At 40.1% G+C, this 19,464-nt stretch overlaps 1 protein-coding gene across 5 annotated transcripts in view; it reads left to right on the forward strand.

Annotated features, from left to right (window-relative positions):
- The window catches only part of Atad2b (ATPase family AAA domain containing 2B), a 140,035-nt gene that overhangs the window by 113,865 nt on the left and 6,706 nt on the right, over positions 1-19,464 (forward strand). For 4 of the 5 annotated variants that reach the window (XM_076559637.1, XM_015999997.3, XM_006981432.4 and 1 more), the window contains 5 exons: positions 2,614-2,736; positions 5,116-5,253; positions 9,290-9,970; positions 11,694-11,821; positions 12,123-12,251. In XM_076559637.1, the coding sequence (XP_076415752.1) occupies positions 2,614-2,736; positions 5,116-5,253; positions 9,290-9,970; positions 11,694-11,821; positions 12,123-12,251 (1,199 nt within the window). The remainder of the gene's footprint in view (positions 1-2,613; positions 2,737-5,115; positions 5,254-9,289; positions 9,971-11,693; positions 11,822-12,122; positions 12,252-19,464) is intronic. The other variant, XM_076559636.1, reaches the window with a different exon arrangement.

The following is a 19,464-nucleotide window of genomic DNA, read 5'->3' on the forward strand; positions in this document are numbered from 1 at the left end:
GTAGAGGATCTGGGTTTGGTTTTCAGTTCCCACATGGGGTAGCTCATAGCGATCTGTAACTCCAGCTCTGAGGGAATCTGAGGGCACATGCAGATGTGCATATATACATAAATAAAATCAATCTTTTTGAAAAAAAAAAGACAGAGAAAATATAACAGATGCAGATTGAAAGAAATCAGTGTGTTTTTTTGGTCATTGATAGAATTGAGCCTGTGTTCGTGTGCTTATAGATCTCCATTGGGATATATTTTAAGCATCTTAAAACCAAAATGCCTAAAGCTAAATTCATTAAAACTAATCTCTAACTTTTCCCTTCTTTCTTTCTCTGTCCATTCCATGTTGTTGTTTTGTGTGTGTGTGTGTGTGTGTGTGTGTGTGTGTGTGTGTGTGTGTGTGTATCTTTATAAACTGCACTTCTCTCTTTCCCTTCCCCCTTTTGGATGCAAGAAGCTAGAGAATTACCTTTGATATTTATCAGCCCCCTCATCTACTTTATCACCCTTTCCTGTGGTTGAGAGTCCGTTTCAGATCTCTAATCTCTTTTCATCACTCTAGTTCCAGTTGTGCTCTCTCACTTCGTTAAAGAGCTTTGTGATTATGCTTCTGGATTGTATCTTAATCCCTCTAATCCAGTCTCTAGATAACAGCCGGGATGGGATTTTGAAGATGTAAATTTGAGTCATGTTACTTCCTTGTTCATGGCTTTTCAGTGACCTTTCATTACTTGTAGGATAAATTTTGAACTCTTTGGAGAAGGCCTGGTACTTGGCTATTGGGTTCTCTCCACCAGATAACATTTCAGTTTCACTAACTGCCCTAGCTCTTGGACATGACACAGTCTGTACCTGTAGTGGTCCCCTCCTCTGTCTGCCACTCCAAAGCTTGTTCACACCCGCCCATGTGCCTCTTCCTTGAGAGGCTCCTCAGAACTTTGGTGAAATTTGACTTTTCTTCATAGTCATCAGTCAGATTGGCGTTTTGTATTTTTGTTGTTACTTGTTTTGTCTTTTGAGGGAGAAGGCTTTTTATGTATGAGATTCTTATTTTAAAGACTGTCTCTCTGTGTGTACGTATGTATGTGGGTGTGTGCATGTGTGTGCTTGTGTCTGCAGAGGCCAGAAGAGGGTATCCGATTCTCTGGAGCCAGAGTTTCAGGTGGTTGTGAGCTACCTGAAATGGGGCTAGGACTGAACTCTGGTCCTGGAATAGCAGCAGCAAGCACTCTTCCCCTCTCCAGCTGAGATATTATTTAACGATACTTTCCTATGTAGTCTGAAAATTGTAATTTTGTTGGAACCATGTCTGATTTTTTTTTTTTGTGTGTGTGTGTGAGGGGGTACCTCTGTGTAATTGTTACTTCAGTTTTTCTAGTATTGTGAACAGTGTTTGTTGAATGAATATTTAGAGAACATATATCAGAAAGAAATGTAGCAGTGCTGTACATGCGCTGTTTGTTTTTATAAGATTTCCACAGTACACTATAGTCATGAGTGTTTATGCCTTTACTGCAGAGAGAAAAGTAAATATTTATTTTGGATTCTTCTTCTTGGTTTTATTCTTGAGATAGGGTCTCACATTGCCTACGCTGGGTGGAACTTTTGCATAGCAGAAAATAACCCTGAAAGGATGCTCCTGCTTTTCCCTTAGAGGTGTGCGCCACCATGCCAGGCTCAGACTGTTCTAAGTCATCTTGCATTTTTCTGTGTTTTCACATCTGGAGCCCCGGAACCCAGAGAGCGCCACTGACATTGCATTGTTCATGATCCAGCCTTTCCTATGACAGTGTCCCTTGCTGTGGTGACACCTAGAACCCCGGGTGCTTCTCCCTGCCTCTGCCCACCAATGTTGTGCTTGGGACTTTGTTTGTTGCTGTGTTTCTCAGACAAGATCATGCTGTGAAGTAGCTAGGGCTTCTTGGAATTGGTGGTCCAAGTGCTTGGGTTATAAGTATATACTGTGACATGGGCTTTGCCTAATAGTCTTGCATACTTTAGATTGGGTAGTTTTTCTGCATTATCTGGTTTTGTCACATTTTACAAGAAAGCTCCCTTACTCAGAATATTTTGTGTTCTTTAGCACAATTTTGACTAGCTACTCTGGTTTAAAAAATAATAATCTTTTAGTTGTATTTGTGTGTGGGGGGCGCACATGCCATGCTTAGTGTGAAGGTGTCAGAGGATCACTTCATGGAGTTTGTTCTAGTCTACCTTTACATGGGTCCCAGGGATAGAAGTCAGGTTGCCAAGCTCCAGCAAATGCATTGTCCACTGAGCCTGCTCACTGGCCCTCGAGTCCCTGGTATCCATCTGCAGCAACTGTGGGGCATAGAGCATATCCCCAATTCTTTGAAAATAATATTTTATTTTTAGAAAGTAAAAATAAAACCATATTTTGAGGTAATGATTTAATAGAGTATTTTGAGATCTTAAAAGTTCAATTTTCCAAGCTATTCATAGAATAGCTTATATTTTTACCCACCTCTTAAATGATTCTTTTCTTACCTAAACATAGGTTTATAATTTAAATGTTTGTATCTTTTACTTTTCAAGGCATTCCAAGTTAATTTTATTCCATTCTTATCTAAAATAAATTTATGTCAACTTTTTTTAACAGACAAAATTATTAGGCACAGAGCTTGTACCCTGAAGGATACTGCACATGCCATCATTGCAGCTGAATTGGACCCAGAATTTAATAAACTCTGTGAAGAAATTAAGGAAGCAAGAATAAAAAGAGGTAAGTTCTCTGTTCATTTTATTCATCTTCCTGTGACACAGGACACCAGATTGTACTCTGTCTCCACTAACAACCTCATATTAATTTTTGATATTAACATGGGTCATGTAAATTCTAAAGGATATTTCAAAACTTCACCCGTGAAAGTTTGAGTGCAATGGTGCATGTTAAAGGAATAAAGTATTAGTGAAATTTCTTAAATAATTTACATATTATATCTGCATTTATAGCTGAAGAGATTTTAGTTTTCATCATTTCACATCTACTACCAGTACTTAAACTTTGTATAAATATTTTCCCCAGTGTGTTAACACTTATGTGTAATTTTTTAATTAGAGACACAAATAAGCATATGGTCTGTTTATTGGCTGTACAGCTGTGTCCTAGAGGAACTTCAGTAGGAGGGAGAAGAATGCCAGTGGCAAAAGAAAGAGCCCATCGACTTCAAGCAGTGGAATTGGTTAGATCACTTTAGCGGCAAGAAATAACATGTTCTCAGTGTTTTAGGAAAATGAAAGATTGAGTTAAAAACTGTGAGAGCTATGTTTCAGTTTCCACAGAGGCAAACATAGATTTGCTGGATTATTCAGTAGTTCTCTTCCTTGGAATCTATCCAAGCAAAATGAGTATGTGCCCATATGAAACATGTACATGAATGTTCATAGGAGTGTTATTCATAATAAATAAAAACTGGAAAAAATACAAATGTCTATCACCTGGTTAATGAGTAGCAAAGCATAGTGCATCCTAGTCCATATTACTCAGTGAAGTACTACTATAAAATGATACAGGACTTAAAAAACAGTGCTACATGGAATAAGGCAGTATGAAAGACCATCTATTGAATGTTGTCCTCCCGTATAAAATGGCAGGTGGCTGTCTGGGACAGCCATAGATTTCTATGGGCGACTACAAAATGGACATTTGCTAAAAAAAATTTTATGTTTAAAATAGGTGGTTTTTGTGTTATATAAATTGTATCTCAGTAAGACTCCTAAGGAAAAAGGTAGTGAAACAATATGCATTTTAATTAATGAAGAGTGGAGCTAAACAAGAGCATCATATGAGTGATGCATGTGTAGAGAATACTTTGTGGGATTGGCCTGCCAGCCTGCCTGCCTACCTTCTCTTCCTTCTTTCTTTTCTTTCTTTCTGAGAATTGTTCTCATATAGCTCAGGTTGCCCTCAAATTCACTGTGTAGCCAAGAATAATATTATCTTCTCTGCCTCCTAAAAACTGGGATTACAGACCTGTGCTACCACACCCAGTTCATACAATACTGGGGATCAAAACCATGACTTGGTACATACTAGGCAAATACTCTGCCAACCTGAGCTATATCCCTAGCCTAGTAGAGGGTGCTTTGAAGGGAAAGAATGTTGCAAGTTGAATGAATGAGTATATACCAATTCTGCCAGTCAAAATAGGGAACACCTATTTTGAATATTTAAAAAAAAAACTGTTTGTTTGTGTATATGTACAGATGAACCAGTTATCCTTAATTTGACCTATTTTTAGGATACCTGGTTGGAGATATCAGGTAGGCAGATAGAAATATGGCTAGTAGGCTAGAGATCTTTGAACTAAAGAGATATATTATATAACATCATTTAAAAACCACACACAGTGGTGGTGGCGCACGCCTTTAATCCCAGCATTTGGGAGGCAGAGGCAGGTGGATCTCTGTGAGTCCCAGGCCAACCTGGTCTACAAAGTGAGTTCCAGGACAGCCAAGGCTGAACAGAGACTTTGTCTCGAAAAAACCACAATACATACATACGTATGTGCTATACACATAAAGGATGCTTCTTGTAGATCAGAATAAGAAGCTAGGTTATTGAGAGAACTGTGAGAAGCACTAGCACTTAAGATCACAGGGAAGAAAAGATTCTAGTGAAGAAAATTGAGATGGAATGGTTACTCTTCAGAAGATAGTGCTAGGAAGTGAAACTTAGGGCATTATGGTGTGAGAGGCAGCAAGCCAGGTTGAAACTGTTCAGGAGAATGTAGTTTAGTGACCCTGTACACTTACTGTACATTCTCGGATAGTAGAGATCACGACTTTTAAACAATATACAGTCTTATTATTCCACAGTCATATTGTGAAATGTATCTCTTTTGGAATTAAAATGAGTAAAAATAAAGCTCCTTTGAGCATTAGGATAAGCATGGCCTGCCAGGTATTTTTATTCTTAGGATTTTAGTATCAAGTTACTTCCCCATCTTAAAACAAAAGACAGTAATTTCAGCAGAATTACAAACTGTCTAGGTATAATTAATGACTTTTAAACTCAGTTTTATATTTCAGATTTTTTAAAAACTTTGTTGATTTATGCATCCGAGAACATAAATAGGTATTGCTTATCTGCTGCTTGCAGGCTTATCAGTAACAGCAGAACAAATAACTCCTCACGGCCCTGGTGCCCGTAAGACAGAGACTAGAGTGGAAGAGGCATTTCGGCACAAACAAAGAAACCCAATGGATGCCTGGCACAACTCTGCAAATAAGTGTGCATGTGAGTATTTGTGAGCATGTTGGTCAGTAGTGGCAATAGCTGAGACGTGCTAGGATCGGTCCACAAAACCATACTGCCCTTTGTCCATAGCTCTTTAATCCTGTCTTCCCAGAGAAGAGCTTGTTCAGAATGAGAATTCTGTCCTTTGCCTTATTTGCTATTTTTTATGCTTTTTTTTGATAACTGAAACACTTGAAATATTTTCAGTATTAAACACTGGATTTTATATAGAGAAATAGAGGCAACAGATTCTGTCCCCTAGTCCTTATTTCCCACTCGTTGCATGATACGCAGGATATTCTATTTGTAGTTAGAAGTACAACGAGAATCATGTGGAAATGGATGGTCTGACAGCAGGAAGTTTGCTTCTTTAAGGGAATATTTTATGCTGAGCTTAATAAATTCGAGCAGCCTAATTTGTCTTAGCTTTGTGCGATATATTTAGAAGGAAAATTTAGTTTCTAGATTTTCATAAAAACTTACTCATTGTTCAGTTGTATTTCTGAAAGACAAATGTTAATAAACCTAACATTTTCCTGATGTAGTCTTCATGTTTCATTAAAGATAGCCTGCCTGGAAAAATACATGCTGTTCCTCTGGCCTAAATATGATGACATTGCTCTGTCAACAAAGCTGTCCATAGCATGCTCTTTACTAAATGATAGTGAATTTGAAGGAATGAATCATACCCAACAATACAGTATTTTTATTAATTCTTCCAGAATTTCATACAATATTGTTTGACTGTATTTACCCATTCCTCCTCTTAATTCCTTCCAGATCCATTCCTTATTCCCAACCCCTCCCAACTTCATGTCCTCTTTAAAAGTCTATTTATTCTGGGTATGGGGTTATTCACTGGAGCACAGGAACCTACCAGAAGCTACACCCTTAAAAAACCCAGCTCCTCCTCTTCCAGAGGATAGCAACTGTCAGTAGCTCCTCAATTAGGGATGGGGGCTCTTGAGTTAGTTCCTCCTGCCTCTGTGCTACACTGTTGTGTGGCTTCAAATTGTACAGACAACGTTGCTGCTGTGAGTTCATGAGTACCATGACCCTGGCATGTCCAGAAGACACTGTTTTGCTCTGGTCCTCCCTGACCTCTGGCTCTTACAACCTTTCTACCTTCTCTTGTGCAATGGTCTCTGAGCTGGGGGGTCGAGAGGGGCAAGTAAGTAGAGAATTGATACAAATGTGACATCTGTGCCTGAGTACACTACTGGTACTTACTCTTTGCACTTTGATCAACTGTAAACTTCTGTGTTAACCATAGCTGCACAAAGAAACTTCTCTAATGAGGTTGGAGAGCTGCTCATACCCACTTTAAAAAGCCTTGATCTCTTTGAATAAGTGACATTCATATGGAGCAAGTTTGAAAAAGGATTTCATGATGCATTTAGTTGCTCTGAAACCACTGCCTAGGCTATTAGTCGTATTTCCGATTGTGTCCCACTGTGTAACATTGTACTCTCATTTAAACTTTGAAATCCTGGATCGTCTCTGCATTGATACTAATGTCTGCTAATGAGAATGTATTGAGTATTCACTTAAGGAGTTTTAGCTGGGCAGGCAAGATGGCTTAGCGGACAAAGGTGCTTTCTGGGTAAGCCTGGCACCTGAATTTGATTTCCAGAAGCCATAGGAGGAAGGGAGGGGAGGACCAAGGTCCTTTCAAATCTGCAGTGGGCTTTGTTTTCTCTTACCAGTAGATGGCACATGTGACACACCATTTGTCTGGTTTAGGTTAACACAGATCTTAACTCTAAGTGTCCCAAGGGACAGTGGCTTTTCGAAGGTCTTGGCTTTGGAAACAGTCTCAGTAGTGCAATAAAAACTGACTTTAAAAGTTGTGTCCCTAAATGAGTGTTTCAATGGAGCACCCTAGGTTAATAAAAACGTGGTTAAGGATTCTGTCACCATATGTACATATGTACGATACCACATGGTCCATACTGTGAAGATGTGTTCACCCAAACTAAAAAGTGTACTTCTGTGGTGCTTTTCTGATCAGTTTCTCTTACTTTTCTAAAATCCTGCCATTAGAAGTAATGATACTAGGTCCCAAAGAATACGAACATGTTCTCCTTCTCATTTCTCAATGTTATTTTTATTCATTGAGAATTTCATACAATGAACTTTGAAAATATTAATCCCTCTTCCCCAAATCCTTCTGCAACCACTCTTTTCACCTTTCCATCCTTCCTACTCAACTTTGAGTCTGTACCCCCAACCCCCAATGCCGTGGATTTCAGTTTGAATTACCTAGCTAGTTTTTGGAGTGGCGTCTACACATGCTCTCTTATTAACCAGTGTGAAAGAATAAGAAGTATACTTGCTTCAGTGAACTTCTGGACTTGGTGTAGTGTGCTACATATAAAGAATTGAACAGAGCTGAGGCTTTTCTTGCTCTGGAGATCCATGGCTTAAAAAGTAGAGTGAGAATTAGTAATAATTTTTGGTTTCATGGCTGAAAATTAGACTGGTTAGTGTTGAGAGTTAGTTGGCACAGTGACAGCCTTACATCTACCTTTGGAACAAAACGGCCATCTTTTTTTCATTACAGTGATTATTGTAGATGCCTGTCACCTGAGCTTTTATATCAGCTTTTAATATTAGACTAATATAGAAATTTTCCTCCATCTGTTAATCAATCTAGAAGTATAAATTATAAGATAGAAATAGAGGAGAGAGTATGAAAGGTGATTTCTAAGTCATTGAATTTTGAAGAACAAATAAACAGTCAAATGACTAAGTTAATTTTAGAGATGCTAGCTACTAAATAAGAAGGAATAATAATGACTACATTTATTTGTGCCTACTCTTTTTTTTTTTTTAATTTTTATTTATTATGTATACAGTATTCTGCCTGCATATGTCCCTGCAAGCCAGAAGAGGGCACCAGATCTCATTACAGGTGGTTGTGAGCCACCATGTGGTTGCTGGGAATTGAACTCGGGTCCTCTGGAAGAGAGAGCAGCCAGTGCTCTTAACCGCTGAGCCATCTCTCCAGCCCTATTTGTGCCTACTCTTGGAAAGGCTTTAAAGGCTTAAAGTGGTGTGTGAACCTGCTGTACACTGTTGATAGACTATCAGCTTATATTAAAGATCTGCATTTCCCAGTGGAGTCAAGCTGCTTCATCAGCTACCTCTGATACACAGAAAGGAGATCAAAAGTCTCAGGCTCCAACGTATCAGCTGGAAGCCCAACTATCCACTCAAAGAGTTCATGATGATTTCTGTCACCTAAGAGTATACAGCTTTTATAGGTCTCCTTTTCAAATTACTGACCAAATGGTTAGCTTCAGTATTTCCTTGATGTTGTTGCCTTAATAGCAGAAGGCTTGATTATTCTACATATTTGGAGATAACTTTGTAATAAGTTGACACTATTGGTTAAACCACTTGTATTAGAGGAAGTTAACAGTTTGCTAACCAAATTGTTCACATAACCTATTGTAGTGCTTCTATTTATGATCATCCTAGAAGTAATGCCTTTTTCTAAAGGACAGGCAACAGGTGTTTGTTTGTTTGTTTGTTTGTTTGTGGGGTATCTGTAACTATTGGGTCCTGTAGCACTGGCTACAGGGTTTTTGTTGGTGTCTTTTTTCTTCTCCATAGCTGAGGTGCTGTCTTTGCGTGGTCTTGCTTGCAACACACTGACCTTCCTGGTAGAAATCCAAGGCTCTGGCCCCAAACTTTCTGGGGAGCTTGGTAACATGATAACTCTCTAAATGTATTCTGTGTTTAGTCCCTGAACATTGAAAGTTAGAAATGGTTATAAAATAGAATCTGTAGTAGAAGAGATTAATGCCAAGCCAACTCAAACAGTAAAGTTTTAAAAGTTTGCATTTGTCTGAGTTCATCTTTAACTTCATATCCATTTTACTCAGAGGTTGTAAGAATTAGGCTGCATGAATAACAAGAGCCAAGGGTTTTTGTTTATATTTTGACCAGGATGGGTCTACTCTAAAGAAGACGTAAACTTGACATTGCACTCTAAGTTCTACATGCTCTTTCCCTCTTTCTTATCAAACAGTTCGAGTTCGGAGGAAGTCAAGGCGGCGATCACAGTGGGGCAAAGGAATCATTAAGAAAAGGAAAGTCAATAACTTAAAGAAAGATGAGGAGGACACTAAGTTTGCAGACTATGACCAGACAGAGGACAGGAAGCTACTGGAGAATGGAGAGTTTGAGGTAAGCACTGACTGCCATGAGGAAAATGGAGAAGAGACTGGAGACTTATCTATGACCAATGATGAATCTTCATGTGACATCATGGATATGGACCAGGGTCAGAGGTTGAACAGTGGAGCAGGCACTAAAGAGAACTTTGCATCAACTGAAGAGGAAAGTTCAAATGAATCTCTCCTTGTCCACAGCAGCAGTTCTCTCAATCCCGAGCAGACATCTAGAAAAGAGCCCTTCCTTAAAGGCAGCTGTCTAAATGGGGAAGCCTCCACTGACAGTTTTGAAGGAATTCCCGTTCTGGAGTGTCAGAATGGCAAAGCTGAAATAGTTCCTCTCTCTGGTGGTGGAGACAAGTCTAGTTCTGAACAGAAGATTCCTTCAGAGGGACAGCTAAAAGACAAACCGGAAACTTTGAATGAAAATCATGGAGACGATCCTGAGAAACTAGAAGTACTGGAAAGTAGCAGTAATGAGAAGATTGAACCTGGTCCTGATGTGGAGGTTAAAGACACAGAGCTGGATAAAGAAGGTAGAGCTAAAGTTTTAAAACCTTTTCTGAAGGTTTAAATGTCAGAGTTAGTTCATTGAATGTTTTGTCTAGTTTCTAGTAGCAAGAGTTGGTTAACAGATTTTCAGCGTGGAATGATCATTAACATTTTCCAGCTCATTCCATAAAGTCACTGTGAGCATACTCAATTTTGTGGAAAGTTCCAGAGCTTTCATGGTCCAGCATGCACTGCTAGCTTGGCCTTTTACTCTTCCACCTGTCTGATTGTCATTCTTTTGAGACAGGGTTTCTCTGGCTGTCCTGAAACTTGCTCTGTAGCCCTGGCTGGCCTCGATTTCAGAGATCTCCCTGCCTCTGCCTCCCAAGTGCTGAGGCTAAAGGCGTGTGCCACCACTGCCCGACCTGATTGTCACTCTTATCCCAAAAGCTTTGTAACTGAAAGCCAGGTCAATTCACAGATGCAAAGAAGAAGGAATTGGAACAGAAGAATTGTGAGAATGGGTGAAGGCAGGGAGAGGTTAGAAAGTTACGTAGACTGAAATTCAGCCATTCTTATTCATTTAATCATGCAACTTTGACCTAATTCCCTACGCCTGGATTTTAGTTTTGTAAATCAAACTTTAGAATGGTATCGTTGCTGGGATTAACAATAACTAGCTTAAGAATAACTAACTAGCTACCTCTCCTGGTTACTAACACGTGTTAAGGGTATTTAGACTGAGTGTCTCAGATCCAACTAAGTCGCATTGATTTGTATGGCAGTGGAGAAAGGATACAGAACTCACGGTTACCTCCCCTTGCTCTTAGAAAACCAGAGCATTCTGCAAGCCCTGCCTTCTCATGACTCTATGATCTGTTTAAGAAAAAGCAGAAAGGGGAAAATAAGGGTTATTTGGCTCTTTTCCCACCATTATTCCTTACTACACAATGGGATGGGGTGAGTTGGAGATCTGCCCTGTTCAGTATATTTCCTACCTGAATAAGTTCTCTTCTTGTAGTAGGCTGTCTTGAAAACGTGACATGGTCTATAAAATTGTGTGGAATATATAGCTTTAGTTTGGGATTTAAGCTATGTTGGAAAAGTTTTTATCCTACCAGTTTTCTAAGCTCTGTAATAGAATTGGGTAGTAGAAAAGTATTATTCAGAGTCTTTGTAGGAGGTGTGTGTATAGGGGTGTATGCGCAGGTACAGGTACTCACACCCATGTTCATGAACTGAAGCCAGAAGACTATCAGATAGCCTGCTCTGTCGTTCTCTACCTTATTCCCTAAAGACAGGGTCTCTCACTGATCCTAGAGGTGAACTCACAGCCAGCAAGTCCCACTGATCCTAAGTTCCTCTCCCATAGCACTGCTGTACAGCACATGTAGCCATAACCACCTTTGTAGCTGAAGTATTGAGATTCCAAAATCAAAGCACGTATTTTACTGAGTGAGCCATCTCTTACCCTTTATAAGCAAATGCTTAGAATCAAGGTGGTTTTTCTATGTCTTTTTCGTGCACATATGTATCACATGATATTTCAGCATTACGTTGCTTTCATAGTTAAAGTTTAGTTCTTTTTCATTTGGATTACTTATTCTTACTAAAAAGAGAAAGCATCCCAGAATAAACATTATCATTTTTAAAAAATATATTGTTCTTTACACCAAAAAAATATTGTCATGGGCAAAGAATTTATATTTGCTTAATAATGATTTTCTCTTATTGACTCTAGTATATTTTTCTCCTTATCAATTGTAGGTGCTTCTAAAATAAAGAAATATCGTAAATTAATTTTAGAGCAGGCAAAAACAACAAGCCTGGAACTGGTTCCAGAAGAGCCATCTGAGCCGGTGCCACCTCTGGTAGTTGATCACGAGAGACTGAAGGTATGCTAAGCTCTTCACAGTCCATTTTCAGTGACGGGAATAATATTGGATATTTGTAAAGCAGCATTTTAAACGAGTTTTGGTAATTGTTACTTTAACCTAGGGATAAGAGTCCCGGGACTTATCCTAACTGGGAATTAACTGTATTTTGAGGTTTTAAATTTGTAAGCTAAAGTCTAGAATCCTCTAACCATAGATGTCATTTTGTCTAATCATTTGACTCCAATGGTTTCAGTGTGACCAATGATATCAACTACATCTTATCTTCTTTCTTTGGATTTCTCTCATGTTCCTCCTCCAGAAATTGCTTGATCTGTTGGTAGATAAAAGCAACAACTTGACAGTTGATCAACTTGAGAGATTATATTCCCTTCTTAGTCAGTGCATCTACCGCCATCGTAAAGACTATGACAAATCACAGCTGGTGGAGGTAAGTGTGTGTGTGTTTAGTTCATCCAGAGAGCATGTACTTTTTCTTATCTTCAAGGAGAAAGAAGAGAAGGGAGCTAAGTCCATTTTTAAAAGATTCAGTGTGTGGGAATGTTTTGCCTGAGTGTGTGTATGTGCACCACATGTGTGCTAAGTTAATTTTTACTAAGTAACTGAACAGTGCTGTCAAGATTTAAGATTAGGAAAATTGGGCACTGAGTTGCCTCAGGGGTAGTACATCAGTGTGAGAGTGTGGATGTGATCTCTTACACTTAAAGAAAAAAAGAAAAAAAATTACATTATGATACAGTTTAAAGAATAAAGCCCTTCTCTACCATTTTGTCTCAGTAAATAAGATAGCAAGTTCGTTGTCTGTCAAAATGTAGGTACTCATGGTTCTGGGTAGGTGAGTACATAGAATGACTGTCATCATTCTCTTCTCTCTAGTTTATTACTGGCTCATACCTCTGGGGCCTGTTGGTGTGGCCTAGCTCCACAATCCCTATCATTGGAGATCTGGGAGGGAGGAAGGGTTCAGGAGGTAGAAATAGAAGAATCAGAAGTCCCAGAAGTTCTAGGTCATCCGTAGCTACATAGCAAGTTTGAGACTAGTGTGGGAAGTGTGTGTGCATGTGTATGTGCATGAAGGTAGGAAAGACAGTGAGGCCTGTCTGCCACCCACTAGGACACTAGTCGTTGGAAAATAACTTTAAAATGTTTGTTTTGATCAGTTCTTGTCCTGTAAAAAGCCAGAGGGACAGCACTTGTCCTTCAGCTTATGGGCTTTAAACATGGACCTTTCCTTTTCTGTGGCTCTGGACCACAGGGAAATTCCTTCCTCCAAAGAGCTTCTGTGTCTTTTCTTATATTTGACATATCTAATCTGTGCTCCTGCTTTTCACTGTCACCTTTGCAAATGTAGTTCCACATCTACTCACTGAATTGCTCACAGCTGTCCACTGAGTGGGTTGAACAACTTTGTTCTTTGTTCATTTATTAGTTCATATGATGGTCTAGCTGTGAAATATTTATCAAAAATCTCCAGTACCGGCCCGGCGGTGGTGGCGCACGCCTTTAATCCCAGCACTCGGGAGGCAGAGCCAGGCGGATCTCTGTGAGTTCGAGGCCAGCCTGGGCTACCAAGTGAGTCCCAGGAAAGGCGCAAAGCTACGCAGAGAAACCCTGTCTCGAAAAACCAAAAAAAAAAAAAAAAAAAAAAAAAAAATCTCCAGTACCAGATACTGTGCTAGGTGTTTGGGATGCAAAGCACGAGGAATTTCCTCTTCTAAAGGAACATTTCCAATGTTAAGGATATTAAAGATTTATGTGGAGAGGACATGGTTATTTTTGGTGTGTAATAAGGACATTAGATTTGTTGTCTTGCAGTACTGGGAACTGAACATCAATCAGGCCTTGCTTAAGCTAGGCAAGCATTCTACCCTTGAATTACACCTTTAGCCTTAGGAGCATTAGATTCCTATCAAAACAAGATGACTGATTAGGACACTCACTTGCTCCACCGCACAAGAACCAGAGCAACAGGTATATAGCTGCATACTGAGGTGAGTGACATGGAAGAATGCTGGGATTTAGTAGCAAAAAACCCAGAAGCTTTAGCCAGGTGGTGGTGGCACACCTTTAATCCCAGCACTGGAGGGGCAGAGGCAGGTGGATCTCTGTGAGTTCAAGGCCAGCCTGGTCTACAGAGGACAGCCAGGATCGTTACACAGAGAAACCCTGTCTAAAAAACAAAACAAAAAACAGAAGCTTTGTAAAAATCTAGAGAACAGGCTAGTTGCAGGCATAGCAAGAAAAGTAAAACAATCTGTCACTGTTCTCCAGTCCCACAGCCTAGCAAGGAAGAGTCTCCATTAGCAGGAGTAAAGGGGAAGGGAATCCCAGCAGACTCTCGGTGCAAATACTGCAGAGACCGCCACTGGAAAGTTATGTGGCCCCTGAGACTTTGAGCCTAAACAGGAAAAAACCTAAAATCTTAAGTTTGGTTCCAGAAAAAAGAGTTTACTTACTCCTCTCCTAGTAACTACCAGAATGCTATAACCAGGAGCCATCCTGAGAAGGGACCTATTTTCTGAATTCAGACTGCTCTAGGGGAAGAAACCCCAGTGTATTCTTACCTCTGGGACCCCACATACATTTCTCTGCACTGGCTCCTCTCATGTGTCATGTCTCTTATGTTCAGTAAAGATCCTTGTGGGGGTCTGCCGGAGTCCAGCTCCGACCTGTGGAAGGGTTCTTGCGGGGAGGAGAGAGGAATGAGGAAATGATAGAAAGAGACACAGGATAGCTTCAGGAGGGTTCTGGGTCAATACCCAGCCACCTCAAAGTTTATTCCAAGGGGTTCTTGATACAATGCCAAGGAGTGAGGCAAAGAACTCCCCCTTTCAAGATTAAAGCACCCTGTACAGCCAAATGTAAACCTTTCCAAACACCTGGTAATGATACCCGTAGCCAAATAAATCCTCCCATTATGCAGCCCTGCTGGGTAAAGCAAGCCCAGACTCTGACTCCGAGTAAGGTCTCACTAGATAGCCTCTGTGGGCTCCCACAGATCTAACATAAAACCACTGAGAGTGCCACCTTGTGGGGGAACGGGCATTATAACACAGGAAGGAAGCAGAGTGTGCCACCCACAAGAACTGTGGATTGGGCAGGCTGACTTCTGAGACCTGGGGTATAGTCAGTCACATGCATTTCCCTTGCAATGCCAGGATTAAGGACAATTTCTTGTGGGGTTCCTGTCACCCTTCTCTCACTGTCCTGCATGGGTGTGTGTTATTCACAAGACGAAAGAGAACTCTGATATCTCAGTGTCCCACCACTCCAAAGTCGCAGTCTGTACCGTTTTGGTTCCATCCATGACAGCCTCTCCCCGAGGTTCACAGGCTAAATCACCCACATCCTGCTGCTGTTGCCTTTGAGCACCTCAGCTGAGGTGAAATTTTCTAGCTCCAGCTGTGTCCTACTCCCCACATCTCATCTTGATCCCTGGTGGGCAGTACAAGTAACCAGAGCTGAGAGAAAAATCTCAAGCTGCCCCTCTCTAAGCACACACAGCTCAGGATGTTGGTGTGGGCCTGAGGGTCTACTCTTGGGCACACCTGCAATAGCAGCATAAAAACCACACACACCTGCTTCTACTACACCTATACAGATAGCTTCATTAGTTGTCCTTGTACTTATTGCACATTGCTGACAAGACTAGGTGTGAGTGTCACAGTGTCACCAGTGCCATGGTTTCTCCATGAAGTCTTTGAATCTACACCTGTAACTGGAAGACAGATGTTTCAGACTTCTCACCACCACCACCACCACCACCACAGCAGCCTGCATGCAAGCGACAGAGTCCAAACACTGAGGAAACAGTGCACATGTCAAGTTCAAGGACAACTTGTGGATTAGCTTCTCTTCTTCTACTGTGTGGGACTCAGGGATTGATCTCAGGTCCTCAGGCTTGGAGATGCCTTAACCTGCTGAGCCATCTTGCCAGTCCAAGGATATTTTAAAAAATGGAGTGGAACAATAACAAGCAATGAGACTCAGTCAGTAATAAATATCTCCATAAACTAGATGGCTTCACCACTGAATCTTACCAAATTTTTTTTCCAGAAAAGGCTATTTTTTTTTATCTTATCAAATTTTTAAAGAACTGACTAGCACCAGTGTTTCTAAATTTTTTTATATAAAACTGAAAGGGAAATTTTATTCTATAAGACTAGTATTGCTTATTATCAAAACCTGACAGTGACAGAAAACATTAGACTAATATCATAATGATCATCAGTGCAAAATACTAATAAACTGAACAGTCCACCAAAAAGATCATAAACCAAGCCAGGTGGAGGTGGTGCACACCTTTAATCCCAGTACTGGGGAGGTAGAGGCAGGCAGATCTGAGTTTGAGGACAGTCTGGTCTATAGAGTGAGTTCCAGGACTGTGTTTGTTTTGGGGGGGCCTGCCACCTAGCTCCCAAATAAATCACACACGGAGGCTTATTCTTACTGCCCGGCCTTAGCTTTGCTTATTTCTTGCCAGCTTTCCTTAACTTTACCCGGCTACCTTTGCCTCTGGGCTATTCCCGTTCCTGTCTGTAAATCTTACTCTTACTCCATGGCTTGCTGTGTAGCTAGGTGGCTGTCCCCTGGAGTCCTCCTTCTTCCTCCCAGATTTCTCCTATATATACTGTCTTCCTACCAGCCCTGCCTATCCTTTCACCTGTCTTGCTGTTGGCCATTCAGCTCTTTATTAGACCATCAGGTGTTTTACACAGGCACAGTAACACAGCTTCACAGAGTTAAACAAATATAACATAAACCAAAGTAACACACCTTAAAATAATATTCTGCAATACAAGACAGCCAGGGATGTTACACAGATCATGTTGGTTTGATTTTAGGGAGGTAAAGATGGTAAAACATACTGCAACTCAGTAAGTGTAATATATCCTTATGAGTAGAATGTAGGATAAAAAAGCTTATTTTCTCAGTAAATGTAGAAGAATTTTGATAAAATTCAATATTCATTATACTCATAAAAATTCTGTATAACTTCTAGGTGTTCTAGTTTGCTTCTCTCTTACTATCATAAAATACTAAGCAAAGGCAACTGGAGGTGGGTGGTCCTCTGGCTCACAGCGGTAGCCCATCATCAAGGGAAGTTGAGCAGAGCCTACAGGAGAGTACTGTCTACTGGCTGCTGCTGCCACTTCTACCTAGGGCTTGTTCAGCTTGTTCTTATACACCCATGACCACCTGCCAAAGGTGGCACTCCCCCTACATCAAACAATAATCAAGCAAATGCCCTGTAGACATTCTCACAGGCCAGTCTGATGGGGGCAGTCCCTCAGTCTAGGTTCTCTTTCCAGGTGACTGTAGTTTGTGCCAAGTTAACCAAATTAATCAGCATAATTGACTCCCTTTCAGCTTAAAAGAAAAACATCACTATTTATAATCTTTTCTTGTCCTCAGGATCTCAATGTTAATAGTAGTATCACATATACAACATGGTATAACTTTAAAAATTCTTAAATTCCAACAGTTTTTTTTAAAAAGTCCAAGTTCTCTTTAAAAATTCAAAGTCTCTTAGCTGTTGGCTTCTGTAAAATCCAAAAGAAATTACATATTTTATTTCTAAAGTGAAGAACTGGGGTACAGTTACAGTCAGATCAAAGCAAACCCCAAATCCAGTGTAAATAGCTCAGTGTCCAACATCTGGGGCACATGATCTTCTGGGCTTTAAAGCTTCGGGTAGTCTCACCTCTCCAGCTCTGCTCTCTGGCACATACACTGCTTTGGGACTGTGCTTGACTACCCCACAGTCCTGGCATCTCCAATATGCTGGGTCACCATATAACTGAGGCTTCACCTTCACCAATGGTCCCTCCTGGGCTTTCATAGTGCCAAGCTTCAGATGATTTCTATGACCCCTTCAGTCCTACAGCTCTCATGCCACCAAAAAACAGGAACGTGGGAGACTGTTAAAAGTTCAGTTCACCAGTTGGAGGTGCTACCTGGGCCTGTAACTCTGGACCACAACTTCTGTGTGTTGACCCCGAAGAAGACTTCACCTCAGTGATGTTGGGCTCTTATTAAGCACAGCTGATTCTTCAGTCCCAGCTAACTACCATCAATTGTCCCAGTAAAGGTTTCACCTCAGTGGCTCTGATTTCCTGCTAATCACAGCTGATTCTTCAGCCCTAGCTGACCAGAAACCATACAGTCTTAATTCAAATATATCACAAAGATGTCCCCCATAGAGTCCTTGAACACAGAGGAACACTGCTTCCTGGTGAGTAAGCATCCAAATATGAGCCTGGGGGACCATAGGTTCTGAAATAGAAATACCTAACAGTGACATCAAAAGACTCTTAGAACTGTGTAGAAAGATCTAAAGACTATACCAGAAGACTGTTAGATGCATGATTCAGTAAAGCAGCAGAACACAGAAATTCAGCTAGTTGCTTTTTTATACACAAGCAATTAACGTTTGAAGAGTAACCAAGTTGGGTGGGGAGACTAGGAATAAACTTAAAGAAGTGGAAGACCTCCATTATGAAAATTACAAAATACTGATTAAAAACAAATTACAAGACCCTCTATATTCATGGATTTGAAGTACTACTCAAAATAATATGCTGATTCAATAAAATTCCTACCAAAATACTAGTGACATTACTCACAGAACTAGGAAAAAAAGTAATAAAATTCATATAGATGCACAAAAGAACTTAAATTGCCCAGTCTTGAATAAAAAAAGAACAAAGCTGTAGACCACACAATAGTGATTTTTAAGATATACTACACTGCCTTAGTAACCAAAACCATGTTATTGGCAAAAAAACAGACATCAGAGACTAATGGAATAGAATAGGAAGCTCAGAAATAATTCTACACATCAACAGCTTTTTTCAAAGAAGTGTTAAAAATATCCTTTTTTAGAAAGGGCTGTCTCTCTAACAAATGGTACAGGGAAAACTGGATACCTACATGTAGTCTACTGAAGTCTGAAGCCTTATCAACCTACCTAAAAACACAAAATAAGTCATACACTGTAATGTAAGATCACTGAGTGATGAAATACAGAGGAAACATTTTAAGATATTGGTGCAGGCAATGGTTTTTTGGAAAGGACTCCAGAAACACAGGAAACAAAAGCAGAAATTGACAATTAAGGTTACATCAAATGAAAAAGCCTTCTACACAGCAAAGGAAAAAGTATCAACAGAATAAAGAGAAAACATTAACAATCAAAAGTAACCCAATTGAAATATAGGCAAATGATCTGAATAGACACTAACCAAGAAACAGATAGATGGCAATAATATACATAAGAATGCTCAATATCAGTCATCAGGCAAGTGTAAATTAAAACAAATGAGTTACCATCTCACTTCAGTTAGAATGGTAGTTTAAATTAGAAAAATATTAAATGCTAGCAATGGTGTGGAGAAAATGGATCCTTAGACACTGGTGGTGGGAATGTAAGTTAGTATGGCCACTCTGGGAAACAATACAGATATTTCTGGGAAAAAAAAAACTTGTTGTTGGTTGTTTTTGCTCTTTTGGGAGGCCTGCCACCCAGCTCTCAAATAAATAACACACAGAGGCTTATTCTTATTTATAAATGCCCGGCCTTAGCTTGACTTGTTTCTTACCAGCTTTTCTTAACTTTAGATTATCCCATCTACCTTTTGCCT

Source organism: Peromyscus maniculatus, chromosome 22, assembly GCF_049852395.1.
Source record: "Peromyscus maniculatus bairdii isolate BWxNUB_F1_BW_parent chromosome 22, HU_Pman_BW_mat_3.1, whole genome shotgun sequence".
NCBI lineage: Eukaryota > Metazoa > Chordata > Mammalia > Rodentia > Cricetidae > Peromyscus > Peromyscus maniculatus.